Raw genomic sequence first — 21,569 nt, forward strand, 5'->3', positions numbered from 1 at the left:
GTAGCTATTTAACTGATCTTTTCAAAACACCCATACACAAAAGCCTTATTTCTACTGAAAAACTAACTTGCTTCATGGCTGCTGCTACAGCACTCGGGCACGTTGTGCCTAGCGTTAGCGGACATAGGAGATAAGAAGACCTACAAAATATCACGCGCTGCAGTTTTTCAGTCCGGGGATTATTACAAATTAGCAGACTGTGCATTAAAATACACATGCATGGTGGGCGTCTCTGTTACAAAGAATTGTCACACTTTGTATTTATCTCCATAATGTGCCTGGACAAAATACGCAGATACTTTAAAATTATTTGGAGAATGCGGGCATCGATCCCGCTACTTCTCGCATGCTAAGCGAGCACTCTACCATTTGAGCTAATTCCCCTTTAATGATGCCAGGGATTCTCATAGGCTTCATCGCAGCTTGATACGAGCAAATCAGATTGTCAGTTGTTTTTTATTTTTATTTTGGCAATGTAGTCTGTGATTGCAAATTTAAAAAAAAATAATTTAATTAACTAAATAGCAAGTATTTCGACTAGAGGTATGTTTTCAATTTCTTTAAAAAGTAGTCTCAGCTCGTTTATTCAGTCGCTTAGAAATCCACAATCTGTGTCCCGATGCAGCAGCACTGTGTGCTGTGGCTCGAGCTTGTTTGACGAGGCAGACGATGCAAAAATGCCAATACTTGCTTTTGTATCACACGACAAACTTAAGGTATGCTTTAACGGCTTGGCTGTCTCGAGTTAGTTTGTATTGTTAATGTAACACCTCGTTGTTGCCCAGTCATTGTTTCATATGAAGTAGAGCTTGCCAGTTGGGGGCGACGGTCTGTTAATAAAAGTTAAGACTATATTTGCAAGGATCATTTCTAGAATGAAACACGTTTTGAAGGGATTGGTCTCGGTATCCACCAGGATGAGTGGCAGTGTTTTCTTCTGAGCACCGAGCTGACAATGAGTGTTGTTATCGGGAACCTACTCGCTGCAAGGAATGACCACTTCAATCTTCAGTCGGGGGTTGCTGAAGGAAGGGGACACATTTTGAGTGTGTATCTCATTCCGGTAGAAACGTAGAAAAAAGAAACCATCAAGCCCACAATTGTTCAGTTGTTTAAATCAATAACCACATTTAAATTGATCATTGCTAATGTCAAAACAATTTAAGAACACTTTAAATAGGGCTTGACTAATATAAAAATATAGCAATGTCTTTTGCACTACGCAGGACTATATTGAGTTTAAAATAGACATTACATCTGAAAATAACTTGTGCTTACCCCCACTTACAAGGAAGCTGTCAACCTTTGTATTCGTCCTCATAACGTGTTAGAAAATGTAAACAGCAGTTGGAGAATACCGAGGTCGATCATCCTAGCATGTTAAACGAGGGCATTTCTCATGTAAGCTACTTCCACTAATAGATCGTTTACAACAAAAATGCAATCTGTGTTAGGAACGCTATTTTAGTCCGATTTAAAATGGAAATTAAAATGGTATTGAGTGCTGACAAGAGTTTGGTATCAGCTGTTGATTTCCTTGAAACAATCTTTTATAGTAAAATGAACAAATTGATTCATTTAAAAAATAAGTAAAAGTGAACTGTCAGAAGTGGGATTTGAACCCACGCCTCCATTCGGAGACCAGAACACACAATTCTTTGGAAAGACAGCGTCCTTGAGTCTGGCGCCTTAGACCACTCGGCCATTCTGACAAGCTGCGTTTGCTTTAGTAGAAAACCGCATTATTTCATTTCAGCACAGACTAGGGTTGTCTATTGTATCAAGGCCCGATTGGGTTTATTACGCACATACTAACTTGCTCCATGAATGATGTAATGACAAGTGTAAAAAAAGAATCAGATTGAAGCCAACCCACGAAAGTAAGATTCTTTATTTCAATATCGGTATAGCTTTAAAGGATGCACGCATTTTACAATAGCAATTGCTATATGACAATGACCAATAAGTAATTGTGTTGCAATACTTTATACAATGTGAACAGAATCAGACATTGCTCCGTTGCCTCGAAGAAACATCTACAATTTGTATTTAATAAGGACGCCCAACATGGGGCTCGAACCCACGACCCTGAGATTAAGAGTCTCATGCTCTACCGACTGAGCTAGCCGGGCTGTATGGCAAGCCAAATTATCATTTAGAGATATCTCTAATTCATTTATAGATATCTCTAAATATTTGAAGATATCTCTAAATCATTTCCAGATATCTCTAAATATTTGAAGATATCTTCAAATATTTAGAGATATCTCTAAATCATTTTAAGATATCTAAAATGCATTTTTAGATATCTTTAAATCATTTGAAGATATCTTTAAATGGAGCTTTAAATGAGATATCTAAAATGCATTTTTAGATATCTTTAAATCATTTTAAGATATCTCTAAATGTTTTTGAGATATCTTTAAATACTTTTCAGATATCTTTAAATCATTTAGAGATATCTCTAAATAACGTCCTATTCATTTAAAGATATCTGCAAATCATTTGAAGATATCTTCAAATAGCTTCCTGTTCATTTCGAGATATCTCTAAATCATTTAGAGATATCTTTAAATAACTTCCTGTTCGTTTAGAGATATCTCTAAATCATTTGAAGATATCTTCAAATGAACAGGAAGCCATTTCAAGATATCTCAAAATGACTTCCTGTGAAAATGCTCTATGTTTTCAATGGACTTCCTGTCCATTTAAAGATATCTTCAAATGAACAGGAAGTTATTTAGAGATATCTCTAAATGTTTTAGAGATATCTCTAAATGAACAGGATGTTATTTGAAGATATCTTCAAATGATTTAGAGATATCTTTAAATGAACAGGAAGTTATTTGAAGATATCTTCAAATGATTTACAGATATCTTTAAATAATATGTGGATTTGGCTAGCATGGTGCGCCAAACTGTCATTTAGAGATATCTTAAAATGAGGGTTTTAAAGATATCTCTAAATCATTTAAAGATATCTTCAAATAACTTCCTGTTCATTTAAAGATATCTGCAAATCATTTGAAGATATCTTCAAATAGCTTCCTGTTCATTTCGAGATATCTCTAAATCATTTCGAGATATCTATAAATAACTTCCTGTTCATTTAGAGATATCTCTAAATCATTTAGAGATATCTCGAAATAACTTCCTGTTCATTTAGAGATATCTCTAAATCATTTGAAGATATCTTCAAATGAACAGGAAGCTATTTCAAGATATCTCAAAATGACTTCCTGTGAAAATGCTGTATGTTTTCAATGGACTTCCTGTCCATTTAAAGATATCTTCAAATGAACAGGAAGTTATTTAGAGATATCTCAAAATGATTTAGAGATATCTCGAAATGAACAGGAAGCTATTTGAAGATATCTTCAAATGATTTGCAGATATCTTTAAATGAACAGGACGTTATTTAAAGATATCTTCAAATGATTTAGAGATATCTTTAAATGAACAGGACGTTATTTGAAGATATCTTTAAATAATATGTGGATTTGGCTAGCATGGTGCGCCAAACTGTCATTTAGAGATATCTCTAAACCATTTCAAGATATCTCGAAATAACTTCCTGTTTAAAAGTAAACCAGGAGAAATATTTTATTCACTCAGTTAAGGAGTACAGTGGGGGCAAAGGCTCTATGGCTCATCCTGAAGCTGTACTAACAACTCTTGGAGCAATTAAAAATACACTCAGCACACTTGAAAGACATTTTCAAGACGGTTCTATTGAAATTGATAACAGTTATAGACTGTTTCAAAATGCAAAAACAAACTTTGATAGAATCAGTATGGAAATTCCAGAAAACGTTAGAGTGGAAATATCAAACTGTTTTCATGAATTAATGCCGGTGTTCGAAAACGAAGGAATTTCTGACACCCAGTCAAGCATAAATACCGGTGGTGATTTCGTGGTTCAGCGGAGGAGAGAAGGTAAGTTAATGTCTCTATTCTCTTTGGGAACTACAGTCATTTTAATACACACGTGGATTGGTTATTGTCGCATTTAATTTTTTATTTATTTATTTATTTTTAATACAGGTCAGTTTGGTTTGCCAAGGATTTCTGTTTCGAGACACCAGCTCCAGATTTTCGTTTCTCGAGGATACACAGGAAAGAGGATTGCTGAACATTTAGGATGCTCGGTGTCATACATTTATAAGCGCTTAAGCGGAGGGTCTGTCACCAAGAGACAAATACAGCAACATCACAGACAGCGAACTCGATACTGAAGTAAAGTCACTTCATTCCCAGTATCCAAATGCAGGGGCCGAGGTTAGTTATTGTATTTACAGCTTTGAAATTGGTGTTTATTCTTTAATGGTTGAGGGTCTGTGCCCGCTTTCACTACGAACGTTTACGTTAAAAAAAAAAAAAAAGATTTGAAAATGTGGGTTTGTATCTGATTTGTTCAAAATATAATTATAATTTGGAACGGATACCTGTTTATGGATACCTGCGCATACAAACAATGCTAATATTATAATGTCCTGGATGTATTACAGCAGTTTATTCCAATAATATAATAGTAACATTTTTGAGTCATAACAACTGTGTCATAAAAGTAAGCATAATAAAACAAATTGATGTTTGCTTTCCTCTATAGATGATGAATGGATATCTTAGAGCTAAGGGGATATTTGTTCAGCGACAGAGAATACGCAAGTCTCTAAACAGCATCGATCCAGTAAGCAGTGCTGGACGAAGGGCCCAAGTCATTAACAGAAGATCTTACCACGTCCCATCACCAAACAGCATGTGGCATATGGACGGTCATATGAAGCTGATAAGGTGAGTCTACTTTGTGTGTGTGTTAAATATATAATTAGCGTGCACAGGGGTAGGGGTCAGGGTTCGTAGGTGACGCAATCAAAGACATAAGCCCGATATCAACTTGACATCAACTCGAGTTCTGGGAGAAATCAGTATACTCGAGTTGTCTGTCCATGGTAACGAGGTTAATATTTTATTTTACCCAATTATCTGATCTGAAATCACATATGTTAAAGATATTTGTTTGGCTGCTCATGTCTATTGACCACGAAAAAAAAATTATATCACTTTATTACATTTTATTCTTTATGTATTTAATATACATGCATTCATTTTGAGTACATGTTTGTCCCAATTTGGCACAATGGCTTGTATGCATTTAGTCTGAAGCAAAACTATCCAATTTTCTCAAATTAAACTGCCATATTTGTTCCTGGAAGGAAAGTAATAGATTTGTATTTGTTTGTAATAGATTAGGCTCTCATGATGAATCTTACCCTCATTCTTCAGGTGATCGTACTGAAAGGTCAGAATCTTCATAATTAACTGGGTCATTGTTTTGAGAAGAGGTCATATAATTAAATTGTGACAAAGTGAGGATCGTAATTTTCACTTGTACCAACTGGAGGGCAGATTCTTCATGAAATCCTTCATGAAATCCATAGATTGTCATTCCAAAGGGCAAATAAGTAACTGAAATCAGGTGTAACAAAATGTGGCTACTGCACAGTTTTTATATGTAAACAATGTGACTATTTTTAGTTATAACCCTTTAAAAATTAACACAAACGATATTGTTGTTCTGTCAGCATTGTAGTAGGTGCCAGATATCCATTTTCCTGGATATTCTTGAAAATGAAACAGAACCTATATGTGCCAGTCCTGGTAGATAGGTGAATACTGCCTAATTAAAATAAACTTGAGAACTCTGCATTTCACCCCATATAGAGGCACAATATAATCTGAATATTTAACCTTTATTGGTGTTAAAATGCTCTGACTGCTATTGGTGAAAAAAATATGTATTGTTCACAATACGCATATCTCATTACTGTAAAAATAACTTTTTTAAAATGTTTACTTTTGATTGTAGGTGGGGATTTGTTATCCATGGTGCCATAGATGGTTTTTCTCGCCTTGTTCCATATTTGCATTGTGCCACAGACAATAGCTCAAGCACAGTTCTACAGGCTTTCTCCAAAGCAGTGGCAGAATATGGGTTACCGTCTCGCATGAGGTCAGACCATGGTGGAGAAAACATACAGGTAGCCTTGCTTATGAACATCTTGAGAGGGCTCCAGCGTGGCAGCCACATAACTGGAGTATCTGTTCATAACCAGAGAATAGAAAGACTTTGGAAAGATGTGTTCCTACAAGTTGTAGAGCCCTTGTACAAGGAATTCTATGATTTAGAAGATCTTAGTATATTAGAGGCAGATAATGATGTTCACAAAGCATGCTTGCAGTTGGTGTACCTTCCAGAAATTAATAAAAGATTACAATTATTCAGACAAGGATGGAATAAACATAAAATCCGAACAGAAAGGAACAGAACACCTGAACAAATTTGGTCAGATGGATTGGCTGCAACACTTGCAAGCTCTGCTGAATCAGGGGCAAACATTTTGGATGGTAAACAATTTGAAGAACATTTAATATTACATTTACAAAGAGCTGGAGTCCAAACAACAGATATTTTTAGTATGACAGAAACTGAAGAGCATTCCAATCCACTTAATTTAACTACTCAGCAGCTTAATACCCTTAAAGAGGAAATCCAACTTGAAGGAGACTTTAGAGATAAATATGCACGTTGCATTCACAAAACACTAGAGTTTATGTTTTCTAACGATACCTCCAATGCATCTCCAAATTATTAAATTAAATTATTAATTGAAACAAATAATAAAACCATCCTATTTGTTTTAATATGATCATTCTGGAACTTAAGTTTTCAAGACACAGCACAGCAAAATGTTGTACTTTTTAACCAATTCAGGAAGCTTGTTTTCCATGATTGTCTAGGTGCGGTCGGAGCAAATGAAGTTGTTTTATGATTTGGTCATGAATTACACCTAGCATAAGGGTGTCTAGAAACTGCAAGTGGACATAGACCTGTGTGGTTTTGTAAGCTGGAGGGTACACTAGCTGTGGGAAATTACGGCTTAAAGTCTTTATAACTACCAAGCAACATTCTACTTTTACCTACATATCTTAATTCCACTTAATCACTATTGTTCTAGAAAAAAAAGTAATACTTTTGAGGAACTGATCCTGCATTTATTTATTTATTGTACACAAAGAGATGATTGGTGGTCATAGTTACCTGTGGTAAAAACTTTCATATAATTTGTCCAGTCCAATATGAAAGCAGGACACATTGTATTTATAACATCAAACTGTATTTAAATGCTTCTGTTCTGATTGTAATATTTTACCATTAAAGATATGACTGAAGACTATAACAATGTTATCATTCAAAAACATGTTTATTTATTTGTGTGTCTTTTTTAACATGAACACCCTTAATGTCTGTTTGAAAGTTAAGACAGCATTATTTTCATAAATATGAAATGTTTACAACATCATTTTGGTACAAAAGTTAAACAGCAAGTATGTGAATTTGGCAATTAACTTCTTATCCAGTCAGGAAAAAAATAAAACTCACACATTTTCTTTCTTCACTTGAGGAAATAAAGGTTACATACAATGTTTAATCCCCAAAGAGGTCATTTTATACAAACAATTTGACGTCATATTTTCAAAATAAACTTTTTTGTAAGAAAACACACTTGAGATGTAGAAAGAAAATGCCTTACACAACAAAGGGCATTTGCTCAAACAACTTGACACCATCAGTATGATAAACCATGAGCGGCAAGGTTCCATTCCATTGAAAATGTATGGTTTTAATTGGCACATCGTAAGCTCAGACAGTAAAATGCAACAGAATAAAAACAGTGTTATTTCAATGAAATGGCTGAACAGCCCTGTAACTTTAAAGTAGGTGATAAGACAATGCAATCAAACATTTGGAAGGCAGATTTATCATATTTTCCACCATCACAGGACTTGGTGAGTTAAGTTTTACACCTTAAACTTAACGTGATTATTTCTTAGACTCAGATGAGAGGAACATCACAAGTCCCGTTTAGTAGTAGATTTTTTCTTTATTGAACATTGTGTATTGTAATTGTGTAATCGCATGACAAGTTACACGTGTTTGACAACTGTTTTGTGTGTATATATATATATATATATATATATATATATATATATATATATATATATATTAGCTCAAAGAGCCAGCTGCCAGATACACACATACATACATTATATATATATACACATACATACATACACACATATATATACATACATACATACATATATATACACACACACACACACGACTGCGGTGAAACCAGAGTAAGGGTGGTTATGTAAAAAGTCGGTTAAATGAATCCTGTTTTAAATATCATTATACACAGTTGTAACAATTACTATATTCACATAATTATTGTTTTGAGATTGGGCTTTTATTAGGGAGCTCCCCTAAATCACTTGAGAAGATAGATACAGGGTATTAATGCTTGTGACAGGGTAGACGTCTGTCATGTGGATGCGTGCATCTGCTGCTGAGTGACAGGCAGGAGATCGAGACGGAGTTGATATGCCCCGCAGGCGAACAGGTTTTATTTGCACATCAACACACTGAACAGCTCACGTGACACTACCAGCAATGGTAGCGCACGGAGCACATACCACGAAAGTGTAGAAAAACTTTGGTAGGATCTACAATCTCTGAACTAATCCTCTCTGTTCAATAACAAACTAAAGTTACTGAAGAGCTTGATCATAGCGGATAAACGACAGATTACTGTGTGTGTGTGTGTGTGTCTATATATATATATATATATATATATATATATATATATATATATATATATATATATATATATATATATATATATATATATATATGCTCAATAAAAAGCCTATGTCATAAAAGTAATTGGAATGGATTAAAAGGGAATTGGAACAGAAAACTATAAATTTTATCTCAACTGATTGCTGACCCTCCATTTTTTACAGGCTTTACGCTGTGGTGTTCCTGGGAAGTCATGCTATCAAGGCTTTACAAATCATTATGAAAGAAGCAGGCTTAAGTAGTTGGGCATTTACAAGTAAAATATATATTTTTTTATATATAAAAAAATCCCTTGTCAAATGATTCTTCACATCACTTGACTTCAGATATAGCTGCTGTGATTCTAACCACTACCTTAAAGCATTGTCATTATAAATGCATTCTCTGAATTTAGAATGGATTTCATTTCTCGTTTGAAGTCCTGTACTGAAGCATAGCTTACTGGTATTTCTAGTGTATTGCTACAAGTGTGTGCAATAGGTCTCCTCAGGCTACCACAAAGTCTATTAAATACTATTGTAATGCCATCATTTGGCAGTAATGGGGATCCTGTAACAAAATGCAGAAATTTGGACATTTCATCCTGATCCACTGACTTGATGAAGTCACGTAAATAGTAATAAGCAACTTCTTCTTCAGGTTTCAGGTCTTTTTCAGAAGTTGTTATACACTGCAACACACGGTCTGCAGTAGGCATCTCCTGCCAGTACAGGTACGAAATTAAGTCTGTATCTAACTGTGACCAAAATGCTCTCATATGAGACTCTGGAATAGCCTGCCTTATAAAGCAATTCAAGAACATTGGTTTTATTACCAGTTCATTTTGTGCTACAAGAACCAGTTGCTCTCTAAAATCTTTAGCTGAAGGAACTGTGTGCATGCCATTCACAGAATAAAAGGTCAGCAAGTCAGATTTTTCAGAAATGCTTAGTTTTTCAAAACTATTCAAAGCCTTTTGCAGCAAGGTTCGTTCAGGTACTGTTACATGGAGCATAAAGTCATCCAACAGTGTTCTACTATCAATCATAGAGGTATTAAACACAACAGATAGCAGTGTTGATCTACAAAATCTGGGTGGCACGCAATGATTAAGCTGACACATATGTGACAAAACGTTACCAACAACAGAAAAAATGTCCTGCGCTTTGGCATATTGATTTACTGGTATACATGGGACAAGAGCATCCTCACCTTTAAACCACTGAATGAAAGCACTGTTCCAAAAAGAAGAAAAAAGATCTTTTGTTAACCCACCAAAGTCATCTCCCTCTTCCCCAATAAAGTTAACATGTAAACGTTTATTGATGATACTTTGATTACTGTAAATTCTTTGTACATCTTCTAGAACAGTGTGTCTTTTAACTTCAACTGTAACTTCTTCTTCCAATAACACATCTAGATCAGAGAAAGCTGTGTAAGGTAGAAACACAAATGTTACATTACAGTAAGTTGTACCTTTCATTCCTCAACTTTCATATTTTGCAGAAATATGCTGAATGTTATTAAAATATCCACTATCATGGCATCTCAATTGTGAGAGACACCGTGTTTCTTGAAGAGATCACTATAGTGAACATGAAATACACACCCAAGAGCCTCTTACGATGTATGGATTATCACCCAGTGCAGTCTCTACCTCACCGAGGGTTTTGTTCTTTCTTTTTTTTTTTAATTACGTGCAGTTTCATAAACTAAAGTTTAATACGGTAATATAACATAATTTTTAGTCAAAAAAGGTCAGTTTGGCAGTGTTCCTAAACTGCAATTTTAGAGTTGCCGAATAATGAGTTCTAACTGAGTTAAAAAAAATAAAATAAATACATACCTCTTTCAAGCTCCTGCTCCTTTTCTCCCAAAAGAGACTGGTGGAGCTGAACCTTATGGGAGAGAAATATTAGAGAAAATATCTAATATGTAACATTGCAGAAAATACTGAAATTAAAACCTCTCATTAAAATACCTTAACCATTCTTTTCATCCAATCAATTTCTTTGAATTCAATATACTGTATGTATTAGCATGGAAGACAATCCAGCAATAATGGAGAGGTTTAAAGTTCTGGCAACACAATTATTAACCTGGGAAACAACAAAAGCTTATACCATAACAGTAACAACATAAAAAACTTCAAATGTAATATACTTGAGCAAAGCTATTTCAAAATGAATTATCTTATGAGTGCGCTGAAAATTATTACATAGTTTAAACAAAGACTAAGCTAAATATAATATTTTGCATGAAAACATTAATCAATAACTTATGAACACCGAATTATAAAATACATTTTTCAAAAACTAAAAACACTCAGGCCGTAACAAACATTTTGTTTCTTGCCTTCCAAGCAATAGCAGAAAGGTTTGTAACTTTTCTGTAGATTTTCAAAACATTAAAACAGCACTTTCTAATTAAAAACATGTTGGCACCACAAACCTTTACTGGCAGGACAGGAAGATGCTCTCCAATGACATTGGTAACATGACCTGTGATTGGCCACCTTAGGTTGAAGTCCTATTGCTCTGCTGAAACTACAGATGCAGAGGAGTTGCTGTTAATGTGCTATTAGTCTGTCCTCCATTTTCAAACTACAGATGCAAGAGAGTTGTTGTGGATCTGTTTTTAGGTAAGTAAAATTATTGCTATCACACTCTTCATTCAGTATTTTACTGAAATATTATTTTCCAAACAGAATAATCTTGAAAGACTTTGAAATGCATTTTTTATTAAGCTTTCTTTTTGAAATTGCAGACAAACTAATGTAGTTAGATGTGTAGTTCTAAGAATACATCCTTTGAACTTCAAGTAAAAATACTACTACTGTAATAATAATAATAATAATAATAATAATAATAATAATAATAATAATAATAATAATAATAATAATATTGCATTAAGCATTCCAAAATGTAGATAAAATGATTCCTGTTAAACAAAGACCACCACATCTAGCTACAACACATTAGCTGTCTGCAATTTTTTTTAAAAAGAGGCTTAATAAAAAAAAGATATATGCTTTTCAGTCTTTAAAGATTTTCATGCTTGGAAAAGAATATTTTAGTAAAATACTGAATGAAGCGTATGATAGCAATTATTTTCCTTACCTAAAAAACAGTACATCCACAGCAGCTCTCTTGTATCTGTAGTTTCAACTTAGGTTGATCAATCAGAGGTCAGGTTACAAGTCATTGGAGTGCTTCTTCCTGTTCTCCCAGGGAGGAGTCCAGCCAGGAAAGGGTCTTTGTATCTTTGTTCCAGCAGTACACTTACTGTTGGTGTGTCAGCATTTACATATGAGAAAGGTAGTGGTGGAGGCGTTGATGGATGAGTAGTCCATTCTGATAATTGAAACTAGTTATAAAAATATATATAAAAGAGTATAATTAGAATAAAAGACTGAGTGCTTGAAGTATGCCAAATTATATATATATATATATATATATATATATATATATATATATATATAATCAATTACAGGATTTTGCAGCTACATAAAAAACAGCTTGTCTACAGTATTGCAATTTTCTAAGAATTCTGGAGGATGACATCATGATGACTGCAGAGTACAATGTTCATTCCAAGAAGTTCTAAGGTGTTATTAAAAATGACTTCACTTTATTGTTTGCACTGGTTCCATAGTCATCGCATAGTGAATCTATTCATCAATAGTAAGTGAATAACCTGATACCTGTGATTGGCCAGCTGCAATCAGTTCATTTTCGAAGCTATCAGCCTGAAATAGTTGCTCAATGTCCAGAATCTCAGTCTATATAAACAGAAATGCATTCTTTGTGTAAAAATAGTATTTGAACTACCTCTCCTTAAAATGAAAATGTCTACAGGTATCTGTTTGCCCCTAAGAGAAATGTTTTTTGGCAGCTCATTTCAGATGGAACATCCAGCACCAAAGTAACTGGTTTTGCAAAGACCTGGTGAACATATAAAAATCAGATCATGTTTTGGGGCAATACATCACTGCTGATCTGGTTTAAAACAATAACTGCATTTAAAGCCCACCAAACTGACCAGACAAGGGCTTTACAAACACTAATATATTACATAAATAAGCACAATAGACCAATTAAGCAATATAAGCAATATAGTTATCCTACTTCAGCTGCCCTTTGTGGGATGTTTTCTGATGTTTCATTTTCTAGAAGATCAGCCATTGCATTGGTAGCATGTTGTTGCATAACCTAAAAAACGGAATCATTACTTTTTCCAGTAAATGAACACAAATTAGAAACACATTGTGTAACAAGACTCCTTTAATGTGTATGGACTCCTAAGTGAAGGAACAAAAACTATGACTGTACCTCATTTTCTCTTTGGTGGTAGTCTTCTACAATGGGATTTTCTGAAGTCCTTGTACCAATATTTCCATTTGACAATTCTTGTATATGCACCTGGAAAAAATAGCAATGAACACTACTAAATATTCACCAATTTAAGTACATGACAACCTTTTGGCAGAGCTAAAAGCCAATTCTGCTCAATGAATGTAAAGTTAACATAAGACTGTACTGATCATTAATGTCATACTGCACCCACAAGATGAACTGGTTCCTACACCTTAGCATTGGGCATACAATAGTAGCACATTCTTTATTGAGCAGTTGTATGATACAATGGCCTGTGGTTTCATAGTAAAAAATATAAATAAGATAATTATTTATGAAGCTATCCAGTCATTTGTTCTTCTGTAGAGGTCATATCTACCTGCTCCTGAACTTGCAATTGGGTCACTGATGCATTGCTTCCTGCTGTTACTTGACGGCTTTCATTTAACATCCTTCCTTCTGTTCTCTGAATAATACAAACAAAAATCCATAGCTAATGAGGAAAACTCATGCAATTTCCTATTTGTACTCTTGTATGTTTGTATTGATTGACATAGATTTGTTTTAAACCTTAGGATAAATGTTGTGTGTGTCTGTGGTGCAAATATAGGGTTGGCAGGGAAGGGGTTAAAATCCATAATACATGTGAGAATGTGGCTGGAGCCTTAATTGAATGATTAATGGTTAATTAGGCTCCAGCCACATGTTATATAAGGAAGTGAGATCCTTTGTTTGGGGAAAGGTGTTTAGGTGTGTTTGAGGTGGTATTGTGTGGCACTTGGTCAGGGATGGGAATGCCGTCTGACTTCAGAATAGCTTTGTTTAACCTTTTATTTTGGCACTTGTGCTTGTTTATTTTCTTACTGACACTTCTTTGTGTTAATAAATGTGTGCACCGGTGCTTTAAACTGCAGCTTCCTGGGCTCCGAGTCTCCTTATTGATGCTATCCTGCTACAGTGAGCAATAAGAACTCTTACTTGAGAGGTTTGATGGGGATTTACAGCAGGTTACAATTCACATTTATTGAGACATAAAACAAACACATAACTGAACACACATCATGAGATAAAGAACAAAGTTAAATACAATTTGCAAGTGTGTTTCTTAAATAATGCAATAATACATTATTTTAAAAAGCATGTGTTTTAATGCCCTGATTTAAACTTTGTGTTTATGGCAACCAGCCGAGAAGTGACATATATTAGAATTAAGAAAATATATTGCAATTAAAACTAGTTCTATCAAAGTATAACTATTTACTAACAGACCACTGTAATAGACTGATCAAATACACTGGCATTTAGTTTTATTTACATTTGCAAAATTGGTAGGAATCACATATGTAGTGAATTTAAACTAGGCGAATCTCTGTATGATGAATTGCACTGCAGTATAAATCTTTATAGCTTCTTAAGAAAACATCCTCAGTTTTTGTAAAGTAGTTAAATTGATAAATATAATCTCAATCAATCCTGAAATTCTAGGTGATGCAGAAACTTTTGGCTATAGCTGTACATTTAAATTAAGCAGAGATTTCGGATATGTATGTATGTAGGCATATGTATGTCTGTCTCTTTGTCTATATATATATGCACACTATTTAAGCTTCTATTATTGTATTTTGATTTAATCTAAAAAAAAACTCGATCCATCTGTAGTAAAGATCCATCTGTCATAAAGAATAAACTGACCTACCTCAATTGGCAATGGTATATCACGATTAGGAACTATAAAAATCTTTCCTTTTCCTATCTTGGTTTGTAGGTCAGCTGCAGACGTTATGTTTAGCTTACTAAGACGCCGACCCTTCTCTGCCTTTGCAAAGGTAAAGCCAGTTAGATGCAAAGGAACGTCAGGAAAACTATCTTGCACAAAATTCTCTAACTGTCTTAAACTCCAGCTTCGCTGAACAGTAGATTTTGAACCATATCTTTCATTGGTAGCAGGTTGTTCACATTTAGGAACTCCTACAGCAACATAAACAATGGAGAAACAATCAGTGGTTTGATTAAAATATATAAATTTTATTGTGTAACATAACATTTGCAAATAAAATGCATGGTTTTAATCTTTACGCTTTTTCTTTTTTTTTTTTTTTAAATAGTAAAAAATAAAATGCACATTAAACACTGGAAGGGTTATCATTAGGAGAATACGTAACCTACCTAATCCATTTCTTGTCAGTCTTGATAGTTCAGACGGTGGTGGTACAAATTCTTCATTGTTCTTTTGCAGTAAGAAAAAATGAGTCTTCCATAAATGTCCCCTTTGCCGTCCTTTTTTTCTGCCTGTCTTTCCTACATTAGTTTCCAATTTCCAAGAAAGAAAGAAAGAAAGAAAGAAAGAAAGAAAGAATGAAAGAAACAGCTAAAAGTACAGAAGGCATAAAAATCAGGGATAAGAATTCTAACTTCAGATAGTCAACATTGAATATTATTCTAGAAGTAATGGAGAGCAGAAAAAAGGTTCACACAAAATCAAAGTTGATACGAAATAAAAGAAAATTACCTTATTAACATTAAAAATACTTTTAAATAACTAACATAAATTACTTAGCACCATTCTAAATATGAGGACATCTGTGTTGCTTTATAGTAACAAGGTAGCAGCAGAAAAGGAATAAAAGCAGTGTCTTTAGATATTCTATCCCTTTTTTCTGTCAAATATTAAATGATGTATGACACTGTAAAAAAGAAAATGAAAACGTACTTAAATGATCATTAACATTAAGATTAATAATAAAAAAGGCTATTATGGCCTACATTTAGAAAAATAACTGGCTGGCGTAAAGCAGGTTGGTAATATAACATATTTTCTTTATGTTTTATGTTACCTGTCCTTTGTGATGAGTCCACAGATCTACTTCTAAACAAGGCCCTTGTTTCACTGACAAAAGAGGCTGCATCAAAATCATCTATATCGTCAGTTGTATGAGACCTCAATTCAGATTCCGCTTGGCGAACTGATGACAGGGCGCGGGTTAAAACCCTGTGTACCTGCTCTCTTTCACCTGTCATGAGGCAGACCTCTGTAATCAAATAATGCTGTGAATATTTACAAAGGGTTATATAACGTTACATAATAAACACCCACAAAAGAACGTAGTGCTCTGAATAACCACACACATTACTGTATCATTCACAGTACATATATTTTAATTATATATCTGTTAATGATTAGTAGCCTATAAGTGAAATGCTGATAGATTGAAAACAGTCACAGTATCGGAAAAGAAGCACGGAGCCGGGGAGGGACATGAAAAGAAAATATGTCTTGCGGCGTTGCGCATGACCTGTTGCCCGAATATCAAAAGCGTCTTCCCACTGTGCGAAACTCGCTACCTGTTTTAACCTGTTTTTGTTTCCATAAGAAAATCAAAAACTTTTTTGATGCTTTCCGACAGCTGGACACGAGTGCAATTTACATAAAGGTCGCATAATTACTATGCATTGTGTAAATGTGAAACCTATATGTTGTCCTATATGTTGTTAATGACCCCTCACCCCCAACAACAGTCGGAAAAGCTTCCAGATCGCAACGAAGAACATATTGCAAGTGGTGCGCGACCAGTCTGAATTAACATGTCATATCTGCAACGCAATTATGTTCTAATATTCTCCATTAGCTCGCAGTCACATAAATAGCGACTCAATGTCAAGCTGCCACAACGTACACACATAATAATATATTGAACCCAACGATAAATTGTACCTGTTTTGTATGAAGTTTGCACGCTTAACTTCTAATCAAGTATACAGATGGTCTCACGTTACATTTTCATTAGGCTTTTTTTTCTTTTTCTTTTACACAAAAACCTTAACTAATTCTTTGTTCTAAAATCATTTATCTCGTTGAACGTTTTTGTACCTTACACATAAGCACATCCCCACGCGTCTAAGTTATACTGTACTTACTACACGATTATTTTTTCTGTCATAAATCATAAATAAACATAAATAGCGGTACTATTCATGTACTTACCTTTTTTTCCAGTACAAAAAAGTAATGAGGTTTAAATAAAAAAAATACAATCTTCACTTCGTTGTTAGAATTATAACAGTGATGCCTCCAAATGCAAATGGCGTACGTTTATTAACAAAAACAAACGTAAGGTACACACTTCCTGTTTATTTCGAGATATCTGTAAATCATTTAGAGATATCTCTAAATAACTTCCTGTTCATTTAGAGATATCTCTAAATCATTTGAAGATATCTTCAAATAACTTCCTGTTCATTTGGAGATATCTCTAAATAGACCGGAAGTCCATTCAAAACATAGAGCATTTTCACAGGAAGTTATTTCGAGATATCTTGAAATGGCTTCCTGTTCATTTGAAGATATCTTCAAATGATTTAGAGATATCTTTAAATGAACGGGACGTTATTTGAAGATATCTTCAAATGATTTAGAGATATCTTTAAATAATATGTGGATTTGGCTAGCATGGTGCGCCAAACTGTCATTTAGAGATATCTTATAATGAGGGTTTTAAAGATATCTCTAAATCATTTGAAGATATCTTCAAATAACTTCCTGTTCATTTAAAGATATCTGTAAATCATTTGAAGATATCTTCAAATAACTTCCCGTTTATTTAGAGATATCTCTAAATCATTTAGAGATATCTCGAAATAACTTCCTGTTCATTTAGAGATATCTCTAAATCATTTGAAGATATCTTCAAATGAACAGGAAGTTATTTCAAGATATCTCGAAATGACTTCCTGTGAAAATGCTCTATGTTTTCAATGGACTTCCTGTCCATTTGAAGATATCTTCAAATGAACAGGAAGATATTTAGAGATATCTCTAAATGATTTAGAGATATCTCTAAATGAACAGGAAGTTATTTGAAGATATCTTCAAATGATTTAGAGATATCTTTAAATGAACAGGAAGTTATTTGAAGATATCTTCAAACGATTTAAAGATATCTTTAAATGAACAGGAAGTTATTTCAAGATATCTTTAAATGATTTAGAGATATCTTTAAAACCCTCATTTTAAGATATCTCTAAATGACAGTTTGGCGTGCCATGCTAGCACAATCCATATGGTTTCCATAGTATTTAAAGATATCTGTAAATCAATTTGAGATATCTTTATTTCATTTTTAGATATCTCAAATTGATTTACAGATATCTTTAAATTAATTTTAGATATCTTAAAAACTGCACAATTAAAGATATCTGGAATTCAATTTGAGATATCTTGAAATGTTTTACAGATATCTCTAAATATTTCAAGATATTTTAAAATGCAATTAGAGATATCTCTAAATGATAATTTGGCTTGCCATAGGGCTGTCGGGAGAAAGTTTCTTTCTTTGAGGCGGGGTGAGAGAGGAAGTACCGACAGGTGCGTGGGACCTGAGATTCGGTGTGCTGCTGCTGTAGATGAGTGTTCTGGAGACGCGCTGTGTCTGTGTCTGCGGTGTTACAGCCGTGTGAGTATATTCCAAAAGTAAAGTGTTGGATAATTCGAGAGCTAGTCTGTTGAATAAAGCTCTGAGACGTGTGGTTAAATCCCGGTCTCATCAATTTTGTTTTGTTAGATTAAAAGTGTTCCAGCAGCAGGTAAATGTCCCCACACCTTTTGGTTCTGTTTACTTTTGCTACACCGCTGCTAAACCTGAACGTTGCTGCTAATTATCTTAACTAAACTTGTATTGTTGTTGAATTGCTCTAATATAGTTAAACCTGTAATGTTGCAGCTAACGTTCCCTAATACTGTTAAAACTTGTGTGTATTAACAATCTGGCTTTTGTTGTTGTACCCTTGCTGCTAAGAGCTGTTTCCAATCACCTAGCACTCTTAAAGAGAAGTGTAATCGCTGCTATATGTTGGTCTAATACCCCATGCTTTTAAAATGTGGCTATTGGCTGGCTTTATTCATTTTCCCCTCCTTGTTTTTAGTACAACTTTAATACATTGTATTGTTAGTTATTTGAACTGATTTATGTGACTCATGGATCATTGTAATAAAGCTTTGTGAATTGTTATTCTGCCTTTGTCATTCTGTTGTCATTCCTATTCCAAACCTTTTAATTAATTTTTAGTAGTGTCGGTATTAGGACTCTCACTGGGTGTCACTGGGTGTGGCTGCTACAATCCCATATAGAATGCGACAAAATAGGTTGCCCTCCTTCATATAAACAGAAAAAGAATAAGTACACACACACACGAGTTGATTTACTGCAGCGTCAGACATCGGAGGTTCAGCAGTGTACTGCAATGTTGTGAAAAGACGTGTCTAATTCAGGATGGTTGAGCGAGCTATGGCGCTGCGTTCAGATCACAGTTACCCTGGAAGCGTGGCTTCGAATTCCATTTCTGACAGCTCTGTTTGTTCATTAACCACTCAGCCACGGCTACATGCTCTCACGGTTTTCCGTGAAAACAGCCGTATTATTGTCAAAAGAAGCAAACGACACCCGCAGTAATGCTGCAGATGGCAGTATAGGCTAAATAATGAACCCAAGTCAAATGCCTTTGTTGAAACTCTATCAAATTTGTACAAGTCAAGCACACGTGGGAAATAATAATACCATATTCTTTCTGCCAACGTTCATAATAATGAATACATCCTTATTTCAAAATACGTAGCTATTTAACTGATCTTTTCAAAACACCCATACACAAAAGCCTTATTTCTACTGAAAAACTAACTTGCTTCATGGCTGCTGCTACAGCACTCGGGCACGTTGTGCCTAGCGTTAGCGGACATAGGAGATAAGAAGACCTACAAAATATCACGCGCTGCAGTTTTTCAGTCCGGGGATTATTACAAATTAGCAGACTGTGCATTAAAATACACATGCATGGTGGGCGTCTCTGTTACAAAGAATTGTGTACACTTTGTATTTATCTCCATAATGCGCCGGGACAAAATACGCAGATACTTTAAAATTATTTGGAGAATGCGGGCATCGATCCCGCTACTTCTCGCATGCTAAGCGAGCGCTCTACCATTTGAGCTAATTCCCCTTTAATGGTGCCAGGGATTCTCATAGGCTTCATCGCAGCTTGATACGAGCAAATCAGATTGTCAGTTGTTTTTTATTTTTATTTTGGCAATGTAGTCTGTGATTGCAAATTTAAAAAAATAATTTAATTAACTAAATAGCAAGTATTTCGACTAGAGGTATGTTTTCAATTTCTTTAAAAAGTAGTCTCAGCTCGTTTATTCAGTCGCTTAGAAATCCACAATCTGTGTCCCGATGCAGCAGCGCTGTGTGCTGTGGCTCGAGCTTGTTTGACGAGGCAGATAATGCAAAAATGCCAATACTTGCTTTTGTATCACGCGACAAACTTAAGGTATGCTTTAACGGCTTGGCTGTCTCGGGTTAGTTTGTATTGTTAATGTAACACCTCGTTGTTGCCCAGTCATTGTTTCATATGAAGTAGAGCTTGCCAGTTGGGGGCGACGGTCTGCTAATAAAAGTTAAGACTATATTTGCAAGGATCATTTCTAGAATGAAACACGTTTTGAAGGGATTGGTCTCGGTATCCACCAGGAGGAGTGGCAGTGTTTTCTTCTGAGCACCGAGCTGACAATGAGTGTTGTTATCGGGAACCTACTCGCTGCAAGGAATGACCACTTCAATCTTCAGTCGGGGGTTGCTGAAGGAAGGGGACACATTTTGAGTGTGTATCTCATTCCGGTAGAAACGTAGAAAAAAGAAACCATCAAGCCCACAATTGTTCAGTTGATTAAATCAATAACCACATTTAAATTGATCATTGCTAATGTCAAAACAATTTAAGAACACTTTAAATAGGGCTTGACTAATATAAAAATATAGCAATGTCTTTTGCACTACGCAGGACTAGATTGAGTTTAAAATAGACATTACATCTGAAAATAACTTGTGCTTACCCCCACTTACAAGGAAGCTGTCAACCTTTGTATTCGTCCTCATAACGTGTTAGAAAATGTAAACAGCAGTTGGAGAATACCGAAGTCGATCATCCTAGCATGTTAAACGAGGGCATTTCTCATGTAAGCTACTTCCACTAATAGATCGTTTATACTGTTCTCAATGGTCCGCATCCCAGCCTGAGACCACGATCCAGTGGCAGTCGGAGATGTTTTTCAAAGTAATATGTTATTTGAAATATTAAAACAATCTTTAGTTAAATAACACATGTTTCTACACAAAATATTTTTCAGTGACTTCGACAAGTAGCCAGTTTACAACAAAAATGCAATCTGTGTTAGGAACGCTATCTTAGTCCGATTTAAAATGGAAATGAAAATGGTATTGAGTGCTGACAAGAGTTTGGTATCAGCTGTTGATTTCCTTGAAACAATCTTTTATAGTAAAATGAACAAATTGATTCATTTAAAAAATAAGTAAAAGTGAACTGTCAGAAGTGGGATTTGAACCCACGCCTCCATTCGGAGACCGGAACACACAATTCTTTGGAAAGACAGCGTCCTTGAGTCTGGCGCCTTAGACCACTCGGCCATTCTGACAAGCTGTGTTTGCTTTAGTAGAAAACCGCATTATTTCATTTCAGCA

General features: G+C 34.7%; 2 protein-coding genes and 5 non-coding genes across 7 annotated transcripts; 3 read left to right on the forward strand and 4 right to left on the reverse strand.

Annotated features, from left to right (window-relative positions):
- Positions 1-845: 845 nt before the first annotated feature.
- On the forward strand, positions 846-1,051 carry LOC131728045 (small nucleolar RNA U3). The gene has a single exon (XR_009322495.1). It is a non-coding gene; the product is annotated as a small nucleolar RNA U3 (small nucleolar RNA).
- A 550-nt stretch (positions 1,052-1,601) lies between these two features.
- trnal-caa (transfer RNA leucine (anticodon CAA)) lies at positions 1,602-1,712 on the reverse strand. The gene is made up of 2 exons: positions 1,675-1,712; positions 1,602-1,647 (listed from the first exon to the last, which is right to left on the reverse strand). It is a non-coding gene; the product is annotated as a tRNA-Leu (tRNA).
- Positions 1,713-2,059: 347 nt separating this feature from the next.
- trnak-cuu (transfer RNA lysine (anticodon CUU)) lies at positions 2,060-2,132 on the reverse strand. Its single transcript has one exon. It is a non-coding gene; the product is annotated as a tRNA-Lys (tRNA).
- Positions 2,133-3,654: 1,522 nt separating this feature from the next.
- Positions 3,655-7,228, forward strand: LOC131728044 (uncharacterized). Its single transcript, XM_059019263.1, has 3 exons — positions 3,655-4,278; positions 4,610-4,794; positions 5,870-7,228. The coding sequence occupies exons 2-3, from the start codon at positions 4,610-4,612 to the stop codon at positions 6,654-6,656; spliced, it is 972 nt and encodes a 323-aa protein (XP_058875246.1). The 5' UTR covers positions 3,655-4,278; the 3' UTR covers positions 6,657-7,228.
- A 1,817-nt stretch (positions 7,229-9,045) lies between these two features.
- Positions 9,046-16,915, reverse strand: LOC117410971 (uncharacterized). Its single transcript, XM_059019262.1, has 10 exons — positions 15,876-16,915; positions 15,208-15,339; positions 14,738-15,009; positions 13,421-13,507; positions 13,018-13,107; positions 12,814-12,897; positions 12,390-12,467; positions 11,972-12,052; positions 10,533-10,584; positions 9,046-10,117 (listed from the first exon to the last, which is right to left on the reverse strand). Exons 1-10 carry the CDS (start codon positions 16,057-16,059, stop codon positions 9,063-9,065), a joined length of 2,115 nt encoding a protein of 704 aa, XP_058875245.1. The 5' UTR covers positions 16,060-16,915; the 3' UTR covers positions 9,046-9,062.
- Positions 16,916-20,490: 3,575 nt separating this feature from the next.
- Positions 20,491-20,696, forward strand: LOC117969075 (small nucleolar RNA U3). The gene has a single exon (XR_004662457.1). It is a non-coding gene; the product is annotated as a small nucleolar RNA U3 (small nucleolar RNA).
- Positions 20,697-21,412: 716 nt separating this feature from the next.
- On the reverse strand, positions 21,413-21,523 carry trnal-caa (transfer RNA leucine (anticodon CAA)). Its single transcript has 2 exons — positions 21,486-21,523; positions 21,413-21,458 (listed from the first exon to the last, which is right to left on the reverse strand). It is a non-coding gene; the product is annotated as a tRNA-Leu (tRNA).
- Positions 21,524-21,569: the final 46 nt, after the last annotated feature.

Source organism: Acipenser ruthenus, unplaced genomic scaffold (genome assembly GCF_902713425.1).
Source record: "Acipenser ruthenus unplaced genomic scaffold, fAciRut3.2 maternal haplotype, whole genome shotgun sequence".
In the NCBI taxonomy this organism is placed as follows: Eukaryota; Metazoa; Chordata; class Actinopteri; order Acipenseriformes; family Acipenseridae; genus Acipenser; species Acipenser ruthenus.

What these genes read in the sequence shown, in the direction of transcription:
- LOC117410971 (XM_059019262.1), bottom strand. Translation starts at nt 16,059, where the DNA reads ATGACAGGTGAAAGAGAGCAGGTACACAGGGTTTTAACCCGCGCCCTG. An exon ending in GGACTCATCACAAAGGACAG is followed by an intron (nt 15,340 to 15,875) that starts GTAACATAAAAC and finishes AAACTAATGTAG; the next exon opens with GAAAGACAGGCAGAAAAAAA. An exon ending in ATATACCATTGCCAATTGAG is followed by an intron (nt 13,508 to 14,737) that starts GTAGGTCAGTTT and finishes TGTATTATTCAG; the next exon opens with AGAACAGAAGGAAGGATGTT.
- LOC131728044 (XM_059019263.1), top strand. Translation starts at nt 4,610, where the DNA reads ATGATGAATGGATATCTTAGAGCTAAGGGGATATTTGTTCAGCGACAG. An exon ending in GGTCATATGAAGCTGATAAG is followed by an intron (nt 4,795 to 5,869) that starts GTGAGTCTACTT and finishes TTTTGATTGTAG; the next exon opens with GTGGGGATTTGTTATCCATG.